Source organism: Artemia franciscana, chromosome 10 (assembly GCF_032884065.1).
Source record: "Artemia franciscana chromosome 10, ASM3288406v1, whole genome shotgun sequence".
NCBI classification, from domain to species: domain Eukaryota; kingdom Metazoa; phylum Arthropoda; class Branchiopoda; order Anostraca; family Artemiidae; genus Artemia; species Artemia franciscana.
The window spans coordinates 23,117,755-23,142,915 of NC_088872.1; the positions used below are offsets into that span (position 1 = coordinate 23,117,755).

At 34.7% G+C, this 25,161-nt stretch overlaps 1 protein-coding gene across 2 annotated transcripts in view; it reads right to left on the reverse strand.

Annotated features, from left to right (window-relative positions):
- The window catches only part of LOC136031931 (ragulator complex protein LAMTOR3-like), a 37,279-nt gene extending 12,631 nt beyond the window's left edge, over window positions 1–24,648 (reverse strand). Inside the window, exons 1-3 of one of the 2 annotated variants that reach the window (XM_065711924.1) lie at window positions 24,536–24,648; window positions 14,330–14,423; window positions 7,454–7,587 (exon numbers count right to left, since the gene is read on the reverse strand). In XM_065711924.1, the coding sequence (XP_065567996.1) occupies window positions 7,454–7,587; window positions 14,330–14,423; window positions 24,536–24,586 (279 nt within the window). In that variant the 5' untranslated portion in view covers window positions 24,587–24,648. Of the gene's footprint in view, window positions 1–7,453; window positions 7,588–14,329; window positions 14,424–20,578; window positions 20,606–24,535 lie in introns of those variants that run through there. The other variant, XM_065711925.1, reaches the window with a different exon arrangement.
- Between the last annotated feature and the right edge of the window lie 513 nt (window positions 24,649–25,161).

Genomic DNA, 25,161 nt, shown 5'->3' on the forward strand with positions numbered 1-25,161 from the left:
GGCATCTTTGGTCTAGTTTTCATTTGGATCCATTACTCCATTTGCAAGTTATACCAAATTAAACTGAAAACTTGAATTTTTCAGGAATTAAAACCCACTCCCCCTTGTTAAATTTGAGCTAGGGTCTTTATCTCAAAACTTGATATGTGTCGTGGTCTTAGGTCTCTTTGGTTCAATTTTTGTTCAGATCCATCACTCCAGTCGCAAGTTACTATGAATTAAACGAAAAACTGTTTCAACAAGTAAAGCCCTCCCCCCTGTTTTATTTGAGCTAGGGTCTTCATCTTTCAACTTGATGTGTCTCATGATCCTTGGCACCAAATCTGGCCATCAAATTTTTCATCCAAATCCAACCAGCGTTTCTCCCCCTATACGTGATTACACAGATGGACGGACGGACAGACAGACGAACGGATGGATTTTGCAACGTCTTAGGTAGCCATGTTGGCTAATTGGATCCAAAAAAAGGAAAACAATGGCATATCATCATCCAGGTATCATTACCTATTTGGATAGTGGAAAATATCCATCGACATAGGTTTTGGAGATATGTCTGTCTGTCCGCCCGTCTGTGCGATCGAGTATAGCGGAAGAACCGCCAGTCAGATTTCTATTTAAATTGAACTATTTGGATTTAAAATTGAGCTTAATTAGGGTGATGAGGCTTTAAGTGTTAAAAAAATTCAAGTTTTTTATTTAATTCACTATAACTTGCATATGGAGATGAATTTCGATGAACATTAAATAAAGATGCCTAAGAGTATGGTATGCATTGAGTTCTGGGATGGAGACCCAAGCTTAATTAAAAGTTGAGTTTTTCATTTAATTCAGTGTAGCTTGTGAGAGATTAATGGATCTCAGTGAAGCTTTTGGTTTAATTTAGTATAACTTGCAAATGGAGCAACGGATCCAAATGAAAGTTAGACCAAAGATGACTAGGATCAGGAATCATATCGAACTCTGATATCACAAGCCCTATCTAAAATAAGGCAAGGGGGAGGGGGTTTCAAGTTTTAAGAAAGTCGTGTTTTCCTTCAGTTTAGTAGGGCCTATAACTACTTCCACCCATGGCTTGCCCAAAGCCTGGAAATACCCTTTTCCAAACTGAAGCCAACCATCAACCAAATATTCCATTCCCAGAGAAAAATTACTTTGTATGGCACTTGGTATTTGCCGAGTGACATACAGTGATCACAAATTCTGTAGGTCTGTTGGTCTGTCAGTCCCATTCTTGCTAGTTTAGGCACTTCCAAATAAGCTAGGACGATGAAATTTAGCAGGCGTATCTGGGACCAGACCAGATTAAATTTGAAATAGTTGTTTCCCCGATTCGACCATCTGGGGGGGGAGTGGGAGGACGGTTAATTTGGAAAAATTAGATCGAATCTTAATTGAATTTGATATTTGGGAGGATATCATGTCTCAGAGCTCTTACTTTAAATTCCGACCGGATCAGGTGAGATTGGAGGGGGAAACCTAAAATCTTGGAAAATGTTTAGAGTGGAGGGATCGGGATGAAACTTAGTGGGAAAAATAAAGCACATGTCCTAGATACGTGATTGACATAAACAGAAGGAATTTACTCTTTTTTGGGGAGTTAGGGGGAGGGTTAATTCTGAAAAATTAGAAAAAAATGAGGTATTTTTAACTTACGAAGGAATGATCGGATCTTGAATTTCATCGGATGAAATCTCATATTAAAAGGACCTCGTAACTCAGATCTCATGTTTTAAATCCTGACCGGATCCAGTGTCATTGGGTGATTTGGGAGGGACTGGAAATCTTGGAAAACGCTTAGAGTGGAGTGATCAGGATGAAACTTGGTGGGAAGAATAAGCACAAGTCCTAGATACGTGATTGACACAACCGAAATGGATTCGCCCTCTTTGGGGGAGTTGGAGGGGGTGTTAATTCGGAAAAATTACAGGAATTGAGGTGTTTTTAACTTAAGAGCAGATGACCGTTCGTGAGGTATTTTGAATTTGATATTAAGAAGGAACTTATGTCTCAGATCTCTTGTTTTAAACCCCGACTAGTTCTGGTGACATTGGGTGAGAGTTGGAGGGGAAAACCGGAAATCTTGGAAAACATTTAGAGTGTAGAGATCGGGATGAAACTTGGCGGGTAGAATAAGCAAATGTCGTAGATACGTGATTGACGAAACTGGACTGGATCCACTCTCTTTGGGGTAGTTAGGGGGGTCCAGTGCTTCGGGGAGTTCGGTACTTCTGGACGTGCTAGGACAATGAAAATTGGTAGGCGTGTCAGGGACCTGCACAAATGGACCTGATGAAGGTGATTTCCCCGATACAACCATCTGGGGGGGAGGCTGAAGGGAGAGGAAAAATTAGAAAAATGAGGTATTTTTAAATTGTGAGTGGGTGATCAGATCTTAATGAATTTTGAAATTCAAAAGGAATTTGTGTCTCAGAGCTCTTATTTTGAATGGCGACCGACATTAAGCCTCTGATTTTTCTTTTAAATTAATCTATTGATTCTTATAATTTTGCTAGAGCTCATGCCATATGAGCTCTTGGCTCTTACGACCTCGTCACAAGTGCCATATGAGTTCTTAGCTCTTGTTTTATTCCTTTTTTCACAGAAGATTTTCGACTTTGTCTCATGGTTTTTGCCAGTTCATGGTGTGAAAACTACTGCTAGAAATAGATAGGTTGCAACTTCTGCCGTATTGTCTTCTAGTATATTTAAATGTGTGCTTGCATCGTGCCTGCGTCCCCTTAAAAGTTTTGTTTCTTACGGTAATATTGGTTTATCTTCTGTTGCATATGCAGACGACCTTCTACTTGTTGCCCGGACTCGCCGTGGATTGCTTTCCAATTGTACTATATTAACCAATGAGCAATCTAAGATTGGACTGTCAGTTAATGCGTCTAATTGCGAGTTTATTTGTTTTAGTAGCCCTTATGCGGTCGCTCCATTCGTTGCTGGGACTGCAATTCTGTCATGTTCTTCTTTAGTTAGTTGGCCTGGTCTGTGTTTCGGTCCAACACTTTCCACTACCTTTTCATCCCTAGTGAATCAAGCCGTGAAAAACCTACGCGTCGCTTACGGAAAAATATCCACAAACAAAAGCCGTTACAACTGCAACGGTTTGTGCATGATTTATAACGCTTATTGCGCCCCTGTGCTTTTGTTTTTATCAGGCATGGCTCATCTGTTTTGTAAGAAAAATCCCCATACTCTACGTGCGGCTTATTTCAGAAATTGCAAGATCCTCCTCCGGCTTCCTAGATGGCACCAAAACAGAAAAATAATTACTCGATTTGGTTTAATAGATATGCCTTCTTGAATTCGGTCTTCCAGTGATGATTTATGTAAAAAAACTATCTACTTTATTCACGTTTACGACCCTCTGCAGCCTTTTTTCCATATTGATACTGGTTAATTAGTCCATGTTGTCTTTTGTTAGTTCGAATTTTTTTCTTGCTGTTTATCGTTTTTGTTTTTGTTTATTTATAATACTCCGTACTTTGTGTTTTTTTTTATAACTTTTACGGATAATAAAGTTCATTCATTGATTCATTCATTCATTCTGCACTTTCATAGCGTGTCTGAAATTTAACTTGAAAACATGAGGCAGTTTCCTTGTAAAGGTGCCGAGGGCGAGACATGCCATCAATTGATTTTTGATTATTGAGCTTTAATTTTTTATTAAAATAGTCTGCAACTGACTCACTTGGCTCCTTACTTTTAAATTTGAGTTTTTTTTGTTGCTAAGGTTTTTACTTATTGAATCAGAGAACGAACTACTTTATTACCTTTTATCTATTTTAAAGCCAATCCAAAGTTTATTTTTCTATTTTCAATATTTTTTCCACCATTCCGACATGTTTCAGAATAACCCTGTATTTTTTCAACCGTGCCAGATTTGACTGAACACTAATCGCCAGAAGTTCAACTTTATGTGCACTGTATTAATCCTGTCATGTGATCTGTCTGATCCAATCAGAAGTTATTTGACTGAACTTAATTGTTTTGATAGTCTTTTTCTTTCAAGCCGTTGTGTTGAAAATTGGTTCAGATTATTTTTTGGACTTTGTTGGGTGTCTACTAGCCAAACAAGGGAAAAACTTATTTTCAATATATTTTTTATCATTCCCTCATGTTTCAGAATAACCGTGTATTTTTTTCAAACGTGTTAGATTTGACTGAACACTAATCACCAGAAGTTCTACTCTACGTGCAATGTGTTAATCCTGTCTTGTGATCTGTCTGATCCAATCAGGAGTTTTTTGACTGCACTTAATTGTTTTGAAAGTCTTTTGCTTTCAAGCCGTTGTGTTGAAAATTGGTTCAGATTATTTTTTGGACTTCATTGGGTGTGTACCAGCCAAACAAAGGAAAACAATACTTTCAATATTTTTTCCATCATTCCCACATGTTTCAGAATAACCCTGTATTTTTTCAGACGTGCCAGATTTGATTGAACACTAATTGCCAGAAGTTCAACTCTACGTCCACTATGTTAATCCTGTCATATGATCTGTATGATCCAATACGGAGTTTTTTGACTGCACTTAATTGTTTTGATAGTCTTTTCCTTTCAAGTTGTTGTGTTGAAAATTGGTTAAGATTATTTTCTTGGACTTCATTGGGTGTACCAGCCAAACAAGGGAAACGGTTAAAAACGATAAAATGGAAATTCTGGTTCTTGATTACGATTTCCAAGAGAGGAATGACAGGGGACATTTTATAGGCAAGGGAAGGGGCTAAGAAGCCCTCAGAATGGCTTTAAAAAAAGGTAGCACGTGCTTTATATCAGATATATATATATATATATATATATATATATATATATATATATATATATATATATATATATATATATATATATATATATATATATATATATATATATATATATAGAATAAATACTTGAAGTAGTACTTGAAGTATTACTTAAGTACAATTTTGGCAAGTACTTGATATTTGATACTTAAGTAAGAATTTGGAAAGTACTTATTACTTGATATTTAAGTAAAAAAAACAATGAGTACTTAATACTTGATACTTAAGTAAAAATTTGGAGTAATTGTTGCAACACTGGTTGAAATGCATAACTAGTATTCAATTTTTTCTTCGATTATTCCACTGTTTTGGCTAAGTAAAAAACAAATCCCTGACGTTATATTTGTAAAAGGAAGAAGTAGATTTAAGTACTTCTTTTTTTTATATGGTTACGCAGCAAGTTACTTCTAGCGTATTACCATGCTTAAGTATATTCATTTTAAGTCTAATTTTTCAATTGACTGATAGTGCATGGTTTGTCACTGGGACATTCTTTTTTTTCACTTTTTTCTCAGGGAAGGAGTCTGAATCTCAAATTAATCAGCTTTGAAAATTTAGAGACTTTATCAATGATTTAATCGTTCCCCAAGAGAGCCTGATGGTTTTCATTTGCACTCAAAGATCCAAAATCAAAAAGGCAATCATCGACAATAGGTTGGTAAGAGATTTTAGTAGCAGAAAAGGTACGAACAACGCTAGAAAGAGGCTTCATGAACAAGCAAAAATGGTCCCTTCCCCACTAAGGAAGATAAACGAACTGGTGGGCTAAAGTACGTATGCCTATTCGTCCCAATTTAAATCAAGGGTAGAGTTTCCTTAGCCTAATAGAATTTTCACTATCTGTTCTAAATTAAGGGAATTTACTTTTAGGTTATTAGCATCACCTACTAGAAAAATAATGGCGTTCAAGAACTTACAGAGGACAATACCAGTACTACCAAGCATAAGTTGCAGAATGAAAATCCTTGAATGATGCTGATCCAAACAAGGTACACAATTCCATATTTCTAGAAAAAGTTAGTTGGGGGGGGAGTACCTGAGGGGCAATGACTGCGTTGGTCCTGCAATTATTCAGATTACATGACTTTGGTGCAATACACCCACTTTTGTACAAAAAAGATGGCATGGAAAGGTTGATATGTGTCACTGGCCCATGTTGCTTCTTCAATAGTACATATTTAAAAGTCCTTGATGATCTAGTTCAAACAAGGTGCAATACACCTATTTTTGCATTAAAATCCTGACGTTGTGGAGGGGGGGGGTTGCGAAGATAAATGGGCCACTTTGCTCCCCCAGCCGTAGCCTACAGGTTGGAGACACTTAGTGAACAGGTCCACTTTATGCTTCAAAAATACTGCTTAAAAATCCTTACGGGATTCCGCTTCAAACAAGAAGCAACATACCTACATTTTTGACAAAAATTTGGCAGTGGAACGGGCGGGGAGCTGTTGCAGCAACAACAAGACCACTTTGCTTCTCTATTCCAATGGATTGAATTTTCCTTGATTAATCCACTTCTAACAAGGTGGGAAATTTTCAAGCAGAAAAACTTTATAGCAGTAAATATTTTTCTAAACAAGTTGAATTGGAAGGGATGGAGTGCTGGAAGTGTCATAGTTTCTTTGTCCAGCCATGCAAGTTATGAATCCTTCACGATTCTTCTTTAATCTACAAGGACACGAAATCCCTCATTTTGGCAAAGGAGGATAGTCATTAGGCATATTTTTTTCCCCTTTTCCTTGGGTGAATACATTGACCCAGTTATCGAAATAGGACTCATTCAAACGAAAAATGTAAATCATCCCAGATACAAGACCGTGGTGGCGCACAGTATAAAATTAGTACGCAAGAATAGGCGGGTTCTTAAAGCCTCAAAAACAACCTTTCAGTCCACATTTTCCAACTTCCCATGAAATGTGCTTTAGATTAATTACATGAACATGCATATAAACACGGATTGACCTTGTTTCTTTTGGAAGAACAAGCGAAAGCTTAATATAGGATGAAGCGTACAGTTTGGATACTGAGGGGGTAATATTTTCACTCTTTTTACCCTCTCCCCTTCACTAATTACGGTAAAAAGCATTTTTAGGGCAAGAAATACATCTAGAGGTTCATTGCAAAGGTATTACTTATTGACTACCTTTCAAAAAAGTTTCAATGAAAACTCAGTTGTTGTTTACAGCCAATATACATTAATAGACCCTGTCATTCTTGAGGCACTGTGAAAAATGTGTTTTACCCCATATTCATTCCCCTGTGTTAAAGCATCTGTTGTTAACTGTGGATATAGAAGTCAAGATTTAGCGTAAAGGGTAGGGGGTTTCATTTAAAAGTTTTATTTTACTTTTCATTTAGTAATAATAGATGGAAGCACTTTCAGATCCTTGGGAACGTGCTCCTTTTTGGACCTCAGTCCTAATTGTTTAAATAATGTAAAATGCTAGGTGTTTTTAAAACATTGATATAGACCAGTTTATTCTTTGTTAATGTTAAAATAAACCAATGCATTCTACCTATTTGCTGCGTGCAAAGTAACTAAGTGTACAAAATAGCATAGTGTAAAGTAACAGAAACAGATTTCAACAAGTACATTGTCAGTAACGAAGAGAAAAAAAAAATTGGTGTTTTTTTAAGAACAAACCTGGTAGTTTCCATAAGAGGTGATAATTAACTTGTTTTTCCCCACTCCTAGTTTGCTTGCTTGTTCAGTTGCCATACCAAAAGTAGCAAGAAAATTCAGTTTCAAGGCAAGTTCAGGACAAGAAGAGGTTGTTGCTACAAAAAAAGGAAATGACTAAGAAGTAATGACATAAGAGAGTAAAAGTCAAATACCTGGCTAAAATTTTAAACCAGAGGGAGGAGAAGGTTTCCATTGGTTAGACATCGCAAAAGGTTTTCTACAATTGTCCTTCCCTTCTGTAGGTTCACGAGGATTAAATAACACCTTTCAAGTTTCCACAATCAAGGTCACGAGTGAAAGCAATTTTCTACCTAACATTGTTCTAAACGAACCTAAAGATAGACTATACAGTAAACACGATGAAAAACAAACACATGGGTACTTTGGCCCAAAAAAATTACTTTATTTCAGCTTCATATCCCAATAGTTCTGGGATTTCTCTTCCACACAGCACCCCCACCCACCCCCTTCCAAAAATCTAGGTTGTGCAGACCTATGGCCAGATACCATCTCCAGCATGTTACTTTCTTTTCCTGGTAATTAACCCAAATAAATATCAACAGTGTAAAACAAAATTTCTTTCATAATAGTTCCTCTGTGTCCAATCAAGACAATCTAATTTCAAGATAAGGCTAAAGACAAGGTCCCAAGAGTGATAAAAACAAACGAAAAAGTTTCTTTAATCAGCTTCACGCGCAGCTAAAATTCAGTATAAAATATAAGCATAAACTAACCATTGGATTAAATTTGTTAAATAGAAATAAAAACACTAATCAATGACACTATTTTTATGATAAAGAACTCTTTACGTTTGGTACAAGTTTTAACTTGTGCCATACAAGTAGTGAACAAACGAGTTATTAATTTGTATCTAATATCTAGGAATCTTAGACATTAAAATAGTGGTAGCAACAGTAATAGATAGATAGATAAATTTATTACCCATTCGAAAAACGGTACAAAACCACAAACAGAGTAAATAAACAAACAAAAAGGAACAAAAACTTAGGTGCTATAAAAATACACAAAGACACTTAAGGACGAATCATGATGGCAAGCCTATGGGTCTCAACTGACTTTCAAAATTCCGTCTGACGCCTAATGAGAGCTGCAATGGGATCTGCAACACCAAACCGACGCACTCCTTGTCCACGGTTTTAAATTGAGCAGAAAATTTTAAATATTTACAATAACCTGAGCGCAGCTGTCTTTTGTCACTTTCGGAAAAAATATTCCAAAATTGAGACATAGCTAGAAAATGAAGTATAACCAAAGCATTGTATAGCCGAGCTAGAATCTGCCGGTTATACTTATTTTAGTTTTGTTGGTGATAGAACGCCATAAGCTTTTCTCGCCTATTCTCCAAAATGATTCATCTGTAGGGCACGTGTAAAAACCATACTCGGCCCTACGAGCATTCCTAAATAAACAATAGAATGGAATAAAACAACATCATCATCACCAAACTGGACAATACGGTCCCATGAGTTCACTCCTTTTCTGCAAAACGCAACAACTTCACTTTTGCTAGTATTAAATGCGAGACCAATCTGTTTATACGCTGTGCTAAGTATATCGAAATTTGCTTCAATTCTAGAAAGGCATCGACCCATGTTTAAAATATCATCCGCATAATTTAACAGTGAGAGATCCTTCCCCCGGAAAATAAAACTAATTTTTACTGAACTCTGGCTCTCAAGGACGCTATTATTATACAACAGTGGTTACCAAATAGCATCTTGTCGGATCCCTTTCCTTACTGGTAATGAGCTATGCAGAATAATCCGTCCACTGCTAGAAGACACTTTAACTCGGATAGAAAGTTTACTATACCTATTACAAAAAGATAGATAACCGACCGGTCCATGACACGTTTATGTGCTTCAAGTAATAGCTGAGCATGTATTCCAGAGTTAAATACCCTACAGATATCATGACCTGCCAGGAAAATGCACTCATTTAATGCATCAGCTTCTATAAGCATATTAGCCCAAATATAATGGACACGCTCGCGACCAATACCTTTTTTAAAACCAAACTGGTTATCAGGAGTATGACAATTACTTAAAATATACTCAATAATGACCATTTCCATCAGTTTACACAGAATAGGTGAAACAGTTATTGGACGGTAAGACACGCAATCTGCCGGGGTCTTCCCCTTTTTTTAACACATGAGTAACAATGCCGGCACAAAAAATGTCAGGTAAAAGACCAGTATTATAGATAATCTGAAACAAAAGCTCAAGATGGCACAAAAGATAGTCACTTCCACATGTAAGGTGCAAACAACAGAGTCCGCCAAGACAACGCGATTGTTCTTTTTTAGCTTACAGATGGCGAAGGCTTTTTGATGGCTATTACGTAGCCAACATTAAAGTCAGGTAACTTTAGAGCTTTATCTAGTACTTTGCTGAACTTTTCTTTCAAGCTCTTGATCAGGAGGGGAAAAGTCAGAAGTAAAATGGGACATCCACTCTGTCCCTGGGATCGCGGCTTCGGAAACACTGCAATTTCTCCAATGCTTAAGAAATCTCCACATTAGATTTGGATCATTATTAGCTAATTTACTTTGCTGATCGGTCACTTCACACTTATGCTTAGATAGGGCTTTAGCAAACTTAAGCTTAACAAATAAGCGAACTTTATTTACGATACTAAATCTCGGACGATCACACCCAATCAAAAGCAAATTCCAAAAATTTGCACTTGCACAGCCATCACCAAGAGCAGGATTTTCAGACCACTTCGGGACTTCCGTACTGATTCTAACTTTCCGACTAGGCATCGCAGCTGTCTCTGCATACTCTAAAGGACGTGAAATTTCCGTGCAATATATGTTCAGACATATTTGTTTTTCTTCTTCTGGAATCAGTACTTTCTACTGTTATAACTGGAAAGGTATTTTAATATTGGCAAGAACCCCGTCTAATACTGCATGGTAAGTATACATATCAATTTTATTCTGGTCAGTCTTGAATGCCCACTACCTAGCACTAGGGGATTGTCAGGTAGTACGTAGGTGACTTGAAAGGAATTCATAATCGGAAAATGGTCAGATGCAGAGACTCTTATATCGACATGACATGGGCCACAGGCTGGGGCTTTTGGTAAGCTTAGAATAAAAACGAGGCTGGATGTCGAGGCCGAGTTGTGTATGTAGGTAAAACCCAGGTCATTGGTAGATACACTAAGACCATCGCAGGAGGCCAAGAACATTTCTACATAAGGATTATTCCTGTCAGAAAGGTCACAATTTGGATCACCGGCTATCATGTATTCAAAATCTTGACTATGACATCTGCTCACCGAGCTTGACTAATTGCTACATGCCTCACTAAATCGCTCTTCGAATATTTCATTTTTGCAATCTGTTCGCATACACACTGAAAAGACTACCATTCTGTGTACCTTAACAGTAACAAAGAATTCCTCAGTTTTATAAAGGGAGGGGTTTAGGGTGCAACTACTGAGTAGGGCAAGATCCCCAGGGGGCCTTCTTCTTCCTAATGAACTGGCTGGGACCACATAGGATTTTACTCCATCATTTATCTCTAGCCGGTTAACAGCTTGTTTGGAAAGGAATTGTTCCTGCACAAAGACCACATCGTTACAGCACAACCGTCCTTCCAAAAGTGGTATTTTCTTAATGACACCGCCATTTAAGTTCCACGAGACTAAGCGCACAGTGTCAGCAGTCATTGCTTAGAAATTAGACTTTGAGCAACGGGTCATTTAAAGCTGTAGCACGGGTGCTCGACGAGCCATAATTAGCTCATTTTTGTGGTGTTTTGATATGGATTGTCACGAGAGCTGTTGAGACTACCACTGCATTTTGAACATTTTGCCGCATTAGTGCAGAATTTTGCAGAGTGTCCATATAGCTGTCAGTTGTAACATTATATTGGGAGGAATTTATACTGCTTAACAGGAAGTCGTTCATAGCCAAATATTGGGGGAGAGTTAATTGCTTCGCATAGATGACTTTTACTGTCAAATTTTTGTTTAAACGAGCGAGTACTACCAATTTTTTGGGCATTTACAATTTGAAGCAAAATGACCAACAATAAAATGTTAGGTAATAAATATATAGATAAGATTAATTGACGAAACACATAATACATCAAAATAAGAAGCTATAAAGTCGTTCGTAGCCAAATATTGGGGAAGAGTTAATTGCTTTGCACAGATGACTTTTAATGTAAAATTTTAGTTTAAACGAGCGACTGCTACCAGTGTTTTGGGCATTTACAATTTCTAACAAAATGACCAATAATAAAATGTTAGGTAATAAATATATACATAAGATTAATTGACGAAATACATAATATATCAAAATAAATCAAATTATCTCAACATACAGCTAATAGCTCGTGGGGCTGAGGATATCCTTCTGAACAAAACCAAAAACATATTACCAGTAACACTATTACTAGAAAAAGAAAAAAGAATCAAAACAGCACAGAAAGAAAACTAAAATATAAGATCCACGCGTATATACTGATAAACAAATAAATAAAAAAGTCCGATTAAAAGATATAGGAAAAACCCCGACCTCAAAACAACCAAAAGGAATCAGCATAAATCGATAAATACACCACGACTCACTTCCTGCCATTGAGACTTTTTATATTGTAATGTATTTTAATTCTTTTGGACTAATATTTTAAACGCGTAAGAAAAAAAAACTTTCTCTCACGTTTTACTTGCTAGAAATATGATAGGCAATATATCGAAATGAACATCGTGATCTCTTTGTTATAAGTGTAGGAGGCTTATAATAAGTAAATCTACTAGCGATCTTGCTAGCTACTGCTATTAATACTACTAACAACTCACTGCAGCGCCAAGGCACCAGAGACCAACAAAGCTACGCATGCTCTTCCTCCATCCCAAGCTATTCAAATCCTCCGTCTGTAGGCCTTCAAAATAAGTTCCCATTTAAATTGTTCTTAAACATTAACTCTTTCATATCTTAAATCTTTCCTTACAACATCCTCCTATCCCATTCGGGGATGACCTGCTTTTCGGTTAGCCCTAGATGGTTGCCCGATTAGGAAGATATTTGGCAATCTGTCATCCCTCATCTGCAGAACCTGTCCTAGCCATCTCAGACTTTCTCTCATAGTAGTCCTAGAAAGCAGGACTGGACAACATTTTTTGTACAGCTTACTGTTTGAGATACTGCCAGTCAGTAGAGTACCCAAAACGATCCGTAGCCTATTTCTCTGGAAGACATTTAGCAAAGCTTCCTCTGTTTTTCAGAGCACACACGCCTCACAGCCATACTTGACCACTGCAAGATTTAACATAAAATTAACCATTCTAACAATGGATAACAAAAAGCCATACTGCAGTCTTCACTTCTCTTATCCGAGTCGAATTCAAAAAAACATGATCCAGTTTCTGAGACATCTGGAAGATTACGTCGTCTTTTGAAGTAACTCCCTAAAATCTCACTGATTTGTTTTGGAAATATGAGGATTTATTATCAATGATCAAAAAGTACTTAGATAGAAGTGTACGCCAATAGTTTGAATAAGATTCAATCAAAGGATTATAAATCAAAATATAAAAAACTCAAATAATGTATGCAATCACCATCCTGTGCTAATTTGACATGCAGTTGGATAGTATTAACTCAAAAGGTCAATGATTCATAATAGTAATGCTTATAACAATTAATATAGTAACTGATTCAACCCTTTTATTTGTATGATTTCCACTTAATTTTATCTTATTATTAGTCCTTGTTGAAAGACAATACCATGAATTTTTATTTTACCATACTTTTTCATTGATGGAAACCAATGACTAACATATTCTACACTTTTTAAAATTGCTGATATTTATGCACTTTTTATTATTACTAAATATCTTTTGCATTTACTGTTAGATTTCCAAGTAGCAAAGTACATGCTTCATCTTCAATCGTTAATGCTGTATCATCTGCAAATAGCTTTGCAATATACTATCTCCTTTTGAACAGCCAGGAAAGGCATTAATAAAAAATAAAAATGATAAAGGACAACAACTAGAGCTCCATGGGACACCAATACTCTCATTATTTGAAAACCGTTTATTAAAGAAAAGTATTTACTTCAACTATAATATTCCAACCAGAAAGGTATGATTCAAATAAGAACAATCCTTTTAAAAGTTATTCTTTAGAGGAAGAATCTAATAGATGTATGTGTTTTTTTTCAGGAACTCTGGCAAGTAAGTTCGAGTCTATACCTACAACTCCACCCTGCCTTAGTAAGACATGTGTGCACACAGGTTCTATAGAGTCATTAGGGGTTAAAAGATTCAAATTTGTTATTCATAGAAACTAATTCAGTTTTTTTATTAACAAATTTATTAGTTTTTAAGTAATAGACTAATGCAAGTATATGCTAATTTTACCGTTTTTTCAAATTTTAGTTTATAAGATCCTTTTACAAGTTTTAAACAACTGGCAAGATGTTTTTTTTTCCTTTTTTGTACGGTGATGCCACATCTTTGTTTAAATAACATTGTTCAGGCAAAAGTCATGTGTCAGACCCTGAAATTCAAAGCCAGCCCAAATCAGTTATACTATTTGTGTAGAAGATTTACTTGACATGGTAATAAACAAAATGAATAGAGCTTCAATATGTTGTAGTCAATTCTTCTGATAAAGCTCAAAAGAATAAATCCAAGAAGATGTGTGCAGAATAACATGTAGCCTACAAAAAAAAACACTTGGTAATATCTTGTTTTGCAATACTTAGCATACTTAGAATAATCTTTTTAAAGCGGGATTTAATTGCTTGCTTTAGCTTCAATTTTCAATTCCATTTTCTAGGCTAGCTATACCTTTAATGAGATTCACTCCGTCTCTGTCTGTTATGACAACTCCGAGCAACCCTTCAACTGAATCCAAAACACTAGACAAGCTTCTCTTGACATCCTGAAATTACTTCAACAATTAAATTTCCCCTAAATACCATGAAAAAATATTACCTAAATATACACTGAAAATACAAATACTGATTTGTCTATTAATGACTTAGCATCTCTGATAATCTATTTATGTTACCTGAAAATTGTACCAGGTAAAACAGAAACATATCCCAGAAGTGTTTTTCCCCAATGTGAATGGATGCATCTTGATCTTTTAAGAGCTGGACTATACATGGGTATTCAATAAATAACATTTTTTTTTTTACTTTTTCTATTGCGAAGTTTCGATTTTGTATACTCCCTACATTTTTTCCAATTAAAATGACATAAGTTAAACTTTTTAGAAATCGAATAATTTTGATTAGTGACAGAACTTCATACTATCTTTTTGAAAACCTAAGCAAAATTTCATTATCTCTTGTAATTTTAGGGAATTTATTACGGATATCCTGATTTCAAAAAAGAATTTCAATTCTTTTGCTTTTTTTCGAAAATTTTTGATTTTTATATTTATTATATTTTATACCTTTAATGGAATGAAAAGTAAGCAAGAATACCTGCACTCTTCTATATCCAAAATGAACTATGCACTAAAAAATCACTCGAGTTGTCATTGCATATTGATTTCCTTGACATCCTAGAGCTAATTTTTTTGTACACGGTAAAATTGTTGTAACCAATGCAGAAAGAAAGACTTTAATCTTCAAAGAACTTGAGCTCACATTTTTTCCAGAAAAAAATTCTGTGATTTCTGTGACTTTCTATTTTGAAGTTTTAATTCCGTGAACTCCCTACATTTTCTCTAAGTAAAAATGTCAAAGCTTCCAAGCTAAACTTTTTAGAAATTGAACAATTTTGATTAGTGACAGAACTTCATACTACCTTTTTGAAAACCTAAGCAAAATTTCCTCATCTCTTGTAATTTTAGGGAATTTATACCGGATATCCTGACTTCAAAAAAGAAATTCCAATTCTTTTGCTTTTTTTTTAGAAAATTTTCGATTTTGATATTTATTACATTTTAGACCTTTAATGGGATGAAAAGTAAGTAAGTAACCTGCACTCTTCTATATCAAAAAATGAACTATGCACTAAAGAATCACTTGAGTTGTCATTGCATATTGATTTCCTTGACATCCTAGGGCTAATTTTTTTTGTACAAGGTAAAATTGTTGTAACCAATGCAGACAGAAAGACGTTAATCTTCAAAGAACTTGAGCTCACGTTTTTTCCAGAAAAAAATTATGTGATTTCTGTGACTTTCTATTTTGAAGTTTTAATTCTGTGAACTCCCTACAATTTCTCTAAGTAAAAATGTCAAAGCTTCAAAGCTTAACTTTTTAGAAATCGAACAATTTTGATTAGTGACAGAACTTCATACTATCTTTTTGAAAACCTAAGCAAAATTTCCTTATCTCTTTGTAATTTTATGGAATTTATACCGGATATACTGATTTCAAAAACAAAATTCCAATTCTTTTGCTTTTTTTAAAAACTTTCGATTTTTATATTTATTATATTTTATACCTTCAATGGGATAAAAAGTAAGCAAGAATATCTGCACTCTTCTATATCCTAAATTGAACTATGTACTAAAGAATTACTCGAGTTGTCATTGCATATTGATTTCCTTGACATCCTAGAGCTAATTTTTTTTTGTACAAGGTAAAATTGTTGTAACCAATGCAGAAAGAAAGACGTTAATCATCCAAGAACTTGAGCTCACGTTTTTGCCAGAAAAAAAAAACTCTGTGATTTCTGTGACTTTCTATTTTGAAGTTTTAATTCTGTGAAGTTATAACTCCCTACATTTTCTCTAAGTAAAAATGTCAAAGCTTCAAAACTGAACTTCTTAGAAATCAAACAACTTTCAATACTGAAAGAACTTCAAATTATCTCTTCAACAACTTAAGTAAACTTCCGTACCTCTTATAGACTTTAGGAAAATACTACAGGAATCCTGATTTCAAAACAGAATTTCCTGTTACTATAATTTTTGTATCCTTTTAAAAAGTTTTGATTTTTATGTTTAGTATACTGCAATCATTTAATGCCATGAAAGTAAGAACACCTGAACTCTTCCATATCAGAAAAGCAGCTATACATCAAGAAATAAAAGTTGACACAAATAACCATTTCACAGACGTTCATTAACCGTTTAAATTGTACATAGTCTCAATTTAGGTAAAAATTAAAATAATACGGATACAGAGTTTGATGATTACTTCTTTTTCTTCTTCATAATGGTATTAGGACTATGAAAGATAGGGGTACAATAGTTCCGTATGAGATAGCGCAAGAGTTTTTCAAAAATAAAGTGTTGTATCTTGTTATTGATGTTCTAACTACAGAGATTGAAAGTAGGCTAGAAGAGAATTGTTTGGAGGTTTTGAACAGCTTAATAATGCTAGCGGCAAAAGAAATGAATAAAGACAGTGTAAGCTTTGTGTTTGAATCCTAGAAGCTAGATTTTGAATTCTGCATGTCTGAGCTACAGTGTTTTTATGGAGTAGCAGATATAAAAAACAAAAATATTCTAGAAAGAGCATCTGTTTTGCTGAAAAACGCCTGAAATGTGTTTCCTCTGATATTTCATCTATTTAAACTGTAATTCATGATTCCTATGAATTCCGCGTCATGTGAAAGATCTTTTTCTTGCCTTGAAGTCGTACTGCCACAACACTACAGGACAAGAAAGATTATATTCACTTGCACTGTTGGTAATTTAAAGAGAAGTACAAATTGACCTTGATAAGTGAAAAAGGAATTTATTATAGAAAAACATAGACGACTGCAGTTTTCACAACAAGCCTGTGTAATACAGAGCTAAAACGTTGATTTTTCAACCCAGGATTAAGTGTGTATTGGAAGTTTATTTTATATGTACATTTGTCAAAATTTGATATATCATAAGATTCGTGTTACAATAAAATATTACACTTGGAATTATATGTAGTAAAACTTAGAATTATCCTGTATTTTTCCTTTTGCTTTATGGGGCCTGCTTTTTTCAATGCTATCTATCAATATAAAGCAACAAACCCACTACCAAATCAATTTAATAAAAGTCATAAATAATATTTCAATGAATCACGCATAGTAAAAGTTTAGCACATCAAATTTAATCTCACATAGTAAAAATATGTGCAAAATTGGCATGCAACTGAATAGCACAATACATGCGGCTGTTAGAATGGTGCTTGGTTCAACTATAAGATTGAGCATCGTGTGCTGGGATGGGAGGTGGGGGAAGTGAAGGAGGGATAGGTTCTGCAACATTAGTGGTGAAGCCTGCTGAAAAAAGCCAAATGTATATGAAATTCACCTTAGCCCACACAAAAGCTTTTTTAAAATTATACTACTTTTGCCTGCAGCAACTCATTGCTGATATTTTCGTAAAAGCTTGGTCACCAGTACTTAATTTTATGTTTATTTAATGTGTGTTTATGTTTATTATGTATTGTTTAATATTTTGAGTTTAACCTAGTAGCGTCTTTAGTAAATGGTAACTTTTCTTCAGTAGCATTTGAATAAGATTATTGCCCACTTCCCAATAAAAATGCTAGCACTATGCCCCTGAGGGAAGGAAAGGCAGGTTCTTTCACCTTTTTATTGCACTGGCTACAGCACAGGGATATAATCATGACCTTTAAACTAGGAAAATCAGGTGCCATAAACCCAAAGCCGCAACATATCACTTGCATATTTGTCTCTTCTTTAGTTTTTAATTGATGACATAAATATCATTTTATCATAACGAGGAGGGAGATCAGAATTCAGGATTGCAGAGAAAATGTCCAGTATTTTAGCAAAGGAGCAGTGGCACTTGGGGGCAATGGTCAATTCACAGGGAGTATAGCTTATTCCTCCATAAGATCCCCCATGGAAAATGCTCTTCCTCTGACAATTACTTCCTTGAAAATGCTCCCCAAATGTAAAATTGAGCATCCAAAGGTAAATTAAGACAAGTAAAAAGAACAAAGAAAAGTGTATGATTGTACATCAGCTTTTATGAAGGATGGGTGGTAGGTAACTGAGTAGGTGGAGGCACATGCCTGATGCCTAAAAGAGCACATGTCAATGCCCAAATTGTCTAAATCTCCGTGAGTCTTCAGATAAATATAGGATTATATTTATCACTCATATCCCTTCATTTAGATTAAATAAGGGTACGACAGGGTGATACCTTACTTCTTGTTGTAGAAAAATGTTTCTGACATTTATTTTAAAATTTCGTTCAAGTAAACTAAGCTGCTTCACCATCTATAAAATTACATGTAATAATGTGTAAGTGCATCAGGTATTAAGATGGAGGTGGTGCCAGCTTTATTTCTTCAACTGACATATGCCATCCTGAATTGTTGGGAATCAGAAGACATGGAGTCTGAACTTGTGGGTATGGATAGGAATGAAAAGTTTTGTCCACTCAACAAAGGTAAAACAATTGGTCTATCCACTTTCACTCCCTTTAAAGGGCAGGATTCTAGTGGGTGTTCTAATGGTCAGTCTAGGGATCATCTTTCTGCTAGGGAAAACAAGGACTCTGGGAATTACATTTTTAAGAACTGACATGGTTTACTTTTAAAACTTGGAGAGAATCTAATTCAACATATGGCTGTAGATTCTATTTTGTTGGTGCATGGAACAAAAGTAGCTTAGTGTTCACAATATATAATGCAGCTACTCCTATCTACACAACACTTAAATGTTTATATGCATAATTTTGTCTTATTTCTTTTACACACTCACAACCAACTACACAGATTCTGTAAGTCTTAAAGTATGCTGACAAAGTATTTTGTTAACTTCTCTCTTGAAAATCAAGGGGGTTATGGAAACAATAATTTCCAGAGTGGAAAATACCATAACAAATGCTTGATTACATGTTCTAGATGAAAGTGCTGAAGTTACAACTTTGTTTGCATATTTTTCAATAGTAAACTGCAAAACCAATAACAAAGCTGGAAACCAGACATCCCGATAACAAGGATGCAAGGGTGACAGCCGATGCTTCCATCTGTAGTAAGCAAAGTAACTAGAGGAGTAATAACAAGTTATATGATTTTCTGCATCAAAACAAAAATTTTGGCATGAATGACAAAATGGAAATGAAAGAAAATTGTGATGGCAAACCAATGACAGAAGGCTCTACAACAGTTTTACCTTGAGGGTAGGGACACCCGCAAGACAAGGGACTACAAAGAGGTACATTAGATGGAAAATGTATGAAGCTAGACAATAAATTATGAAACCTCAAGATTTAAAAGCAGGGTAAAGTTTTTAAGGCCTCAAATCCTCTGCATCCATCTGAGCAATAAAGTCCAAAATATTACCATAATTTTGTCTTTGTCAAAAATCAAAACCAAGAAACAAATTGGAATGGTCATGTGTAGCTAAAGTCAGACTTCATTAATTTCTCTTAAATAATATATTTTACAGAATAATATTTGATTTTACAAGAGACTTGCTCAAAAATGGGTGCAGCGTCTGAAAAGAAAAAATTATATTAGAAAAGAGCATCAAATAAGGAATCAAATGGCACTAGTCTTTGTTTTATACTGTTCCATTCAGAGGAGGCAAAACTTTATGGTGATACCCTTTACTCTTACCAGTGTAATTTCTTCAAATATTATTTCATGGGTCCTTATGATTTAGTCCACGTTTCAAAGCCTATATTCTTTGGAATTTTCCAACCAATTCCCTAACTTAGTCCATCATTATCCCTCCTTTCTTTACAATGATGACTGGCAAAAATTTTTGTTGCAAATATTCTAAAACAAGGTTGATGTTTTAATTAAAAACATAAAGTTTGGAACAAATTTTAACCAGCTAACAAAATTCAAATTTTGAAGTGCTTTCCTACAATCATTAAAAGGAGTTTGGTCAATTATTTAAGCCAAGAATTTTGCTATTAACAGTGATATTTTAGAAGGAGAATACTCCATCAAGATTACTAAAGCTACTAATATTTTCATTTGATGTGCTTAAAAGAAAATTAATAATATTTTGTAGTTTCTTTAAAGCAGAAAAATTACAATTCAAGGATTGGTACCAAAAACTATTGCACAATCATGCCAAAATCCACAGGACTGAACCTTCACAGGCAGTTTCTTTAGTTATAAAGCCTCAAAAATAATTTTTTTGTTATTTGTTGAGCATTACCTCAAACTGCATCTGAAGCGATTTAAGAGGATAATACCATGTTTCTTGCTCCTCACACTACCAAAGTTATTGTTTGTCACTAAATAAGAACTAGGCTAGTTTAAACATTGGTAATATGGTTGTGACTCCAGGTAGTCCTCCTGTCTGTCTGCAATTTACTTCAATAGGTTAAACATGGTACAGAAAACAAGAATTATACTGATTGACCTGAAGTTTTCTACTTTATTTTACTTCCAATCTTGAAATAGTAGTTATAAGACCAATCATAGACTAGAAAATGAGTTTTAGAAATAGTTTTTTAGCATTGCTAAACAAAATAGTGATTTAGTTCATAAAAAGTATGACATATGAAAATTGTAGGTAAGATTCTAGTTGGGGAGCTTCTTGCTTATGTCAGAAGGTAGAAGAGTTAAATGGATTTAATTTTCAGAAATGAATCCTGGGTCTAAAACATAGGAAGGTGTTTTCAAGCTCCTCACTGCCCCTTTCTTCTTTGTAGGTCTTAAAATATTTCATAGATGACATATTATTACACGTTCTTAAATTTTGAAGAGTGGTGCCACTAAAGGAAATTATAGCCTAGTAAACAACACAACAATCACATGGAATTTTGATAAATGGACAATTCTTCTGGGCTTGGTCTGTTTTGACAGGTATTTTCAGGCTGAAAATCCTCTTCCTTGCTAATTTATCTACATTGCCTCACCATACTACCATAATATTTTTAGGAATGGATATATAGTGAGTTGGAGGTAAAGGTTTGAGACTGTCTGTGCAGAATTTCATCTCCTGATGATAAAAGAGCATTGCCAATTGCTGAAGACCTTGTTATGACCAAGATTGGCCCAGGATTGCACAAAGCCTCCGCTCATACTGGGGTCCAAGGGACTTCTTGCAGTTCAGTTCTAAGCTGGCTTAAGCACTTTGGTGTAGACTTGACAAGATATGTTGATCCCATCCTGCACTGGATCACTCCAGGATCATTGCTTTTCCTGAGGCCAAAATAATTTCAGTGATTGAAAGAACATGAAAATTGGAACTTTGAATGTTGTCATTTTGTCATTTTGACTGACAAATTCAGACAATTGGAACTGGACTTATTAGGAGTTTCTGAAACTCATATCCTAGGGTGAAGAGGCATGAAATTAGGTGATACAGAATTTTTTAACTCAGGTAGGAAATATGGAGTATATAGACAGGGAGTAGGGCTCATGGTGAATAAGGAGGCTGCTAAATCTTGTTTAGGCTGGGATGGTATTAATAATAATACTAATTGCTCATTTTATGACTAAAAGGTTAAGAGTATTGGTTATAGTAGTATATGCCTCTGTTGAAACAAATGGCAGAGATATTAGAGACTCAGATGAATTTTACTTATGGTTACAGGAGTAAATAAACAGGGTTCCAGATAGAAATATGGTGTTTTTTCTAGGAGATTTTAATGTCCAGGTTTGTAGAAATAGGGGTAGACAATATCCTAGCCTAGGTAAATTTATTGTAGGAAAAGAAAATAGTAATGGCTATAGACTTTTGCAATTTTGTAGTTATAACCAATATGATGTTTGGTCATAAAATGGCCTATACATTAACATTGTATTCATGTGATGGTAAGACAGGAAACCTTGTTGACTATGTTATAGTACACTGAACACTAGCAGGATCAATACAAGATGCAAGGGTATATAGAAGTGCTGTTATTGGTGTTAAAAGTAAAGATCACTATCTAGAAGTGTCTATGGTTAATTTAAAGATGAAATATTGGAAGGGTAACTATCTCCCAGGAAGTTATGATGTTGATAGACTCCAGGATGAAAATTTGAGAGAAAGTTTCCAGGAACAGTTGAATAGTGAACTTGATAGTTTAAAATTTGGCAATGTGGAAGATGGTTGCAATAACTTAGAAGAACAATTTGTGGAGTTGCTGACAGTGTCTTCTGGAAGAAAGTTAAGACTGGAGCTAGGAATATCAGTGAAAAAGCTTTGTTTCAGAGAAAGGAGAAGGGATTTGAACACAAATTAACTGAGTGATAGATCATATAAAAACAAAAGGAATGAAAAGAAAGTAGAGAAAGCATTAAATTATGAACTAAGAAGAAGTGAACTGGAGGCCATGGATAAAATTGCCAATGATAAATTGGGGGGGAGTAGTCAATCTGGACTTGTTCTAGTTAAAGATAGGAATGGGGCCACATAAGTCATAAGGAAAGAGTTAAAGAGAGATAGGCAGAACATTTTGAGAATGTGCTAAACCAGGATAAAGTTGAAGAAAAAAACTATAGAGGAAAATGAAAAGTTTGTGATACCTTGGATGTGATGGAAGAATTAGTTATGGTATTAAAGGCATTAAAAAATAATAAGGCTTCAGGTGCTGATGGTGTGGTAAATGAGTTTCTTAAAAATGGTGGCTCTGAGGTTAGAAATAAGTTACTGGTGATTATGAATATGATTTTTGAAAAAGGGGAAATACCTAACAATTTTAGCAAAACCTTAATTAAACCACTGTATAAAAAAGGTGATAAGAGTGAGTGTGGTAATTATCAAGCCATTAGTCTGGTCTCTATAGGTAGCAAATTCCTTAGTAATATTATACATTTTAGATTGAGAGATGTTGTAGACAAAGTTTAAGAGAAGAACAGTGCATTTTTGGAAAAGGTAGAGAATGTGTTGACCAAATTTTCACTCTTAGGTTAATAACTGAGAAGTGCCTGAGTTATCAAACACCTTTGGTCCTCAGTTTTATAGATTATGAGAAGGTGTTCAATTCTGTTGATAAAAGAGCTTTAGCAAAGGCCTTATCCTTGCATGGTATACCAGACAAATACATGAAAGTGATTAGTGCTATATATGAGAATAACACTGCTGTAGTTAAGGTAAAAAATGAAGTTAGCAGCTGGTTTTGTATTAAATCAGGAGTTAAGCATGGTTGTTTTCTATCCCCCTTTATATGAATCAATTTGATGACCTTTGTCATAAGGAGCACAAGAAAGGCAATGGAAGACCATGGAATCAAATGGGAAGGGGGAACTCTCCTGGACTTAGATTACACTGATGATTTAAGCATCTTAGATGAAAGTGTGAGCAAAATGAATGAAGTTTTAGAGGTTTTTCAAGTTAAGGGTGCTAGAATAGGTTGGACAATTAATGTTAAAAAGACTAAGTCACTAAGGCTAGAAATAAGTAAAGATAAAAAAGTGACATTGGGTAATGAAAAGATTGATGAAAGATTTGAACTCTTAAAAATGGCAAATTTTCAATTAAAGTAGGCCTATGAGTTATCAGTCATTTTCTGACAAAATATTAGTATCTTTTCTCAGTGCTGTTTTCTTGGTCATTTTCAACAAAATAATACTACATTTTCACAGTGCCAAAATTATTTATAATAAAGTTAGTTTGGGGTAGGTCAAAAGGGCTTAAATTTGAATTTGCAATAGAAGCAATTATTATATTAATAAAGAGCATAAAAAAGCATTGAGTGGAATGTTTGTTTTATTAGTAACTTGTAGGGCCTAATATGAACTGTCATAATTTTACCACCAAGTATTGTGCAGCAGAATAATTGTATTTGTATATTTGTCAATACCAACTATTTTAGCCTTAACTATCACTGAATCATGGCTATCTAAACCCAAGTCCATCATAGGAATCTGATATTTATATTTAATAAAGATATAACCTATTTTAAACAGCCATTTTATTTCAGACAAAAAAGGACATGAAGTAGTGTTTTCACCTTGTCTCCATGTAACTAATGCAACCTTTTCCAAGTTTATCCTTAAAAAATAGGAAATACAACCCATTCTTAAGGGTTTCTTTTGCCTAATTCAAATACTTCCCAATATAGGTAACTCGAGACTATAAAGTAGAATTTTTTCCTTACTAAGTCATGTACAAAATAACCTAACGAAATATGACAATGAACAGCATATCTGGGGTTGAATACAAATAGATTCGCCTTACTTCCATAATCAGCGTTTGAGTTACTTGAAAAGTTTGGCCAATCGTAATCATACAGACTTGCCGACACTTCAGTACATAAAACGTCGAAACTCGAAAAGCATCTAAAGCTGTTTTCGACCTCTTTCAGAGGTGCCAGTTAACTATAATAAAAACGAAAGAAATATGTACAAAGCATTCATAAAAATCAGAATGACAAAGTGAAATCGCGAAACCTTATAAACATATAAATCCCTTACTTTGGAGAAAATTCTTTCCTTGCGACATCACTGGCATAATCAGAATGCTCAAAAAAACAAACATAAAAAGCCCTACTTTGGTGAAAAGTGATATTTTCTTCCAAAATATATATCTAATTGGACAATATTTCTATTTGTCCCAGATTTCTAAATTCTACTTTTCATTCTTTTATGTCGTTGTCAAAACAAATTAGAATTTGACCTTTTGACTCAAAATGCGGCCAGTCGGCATTTTAAGTGAGCAAAGTGCGTAGCAATAGATAGGGGAGTCATAAAAAGAATATATGCCCAAGGTCCCATTTCTTAGGGTGAATTAATTCTTTTAAACAATCTCCTAAAAAAAATATTTTTAGTTTCAATTTTTTAAACTAAATTGAAAATTGTATTACT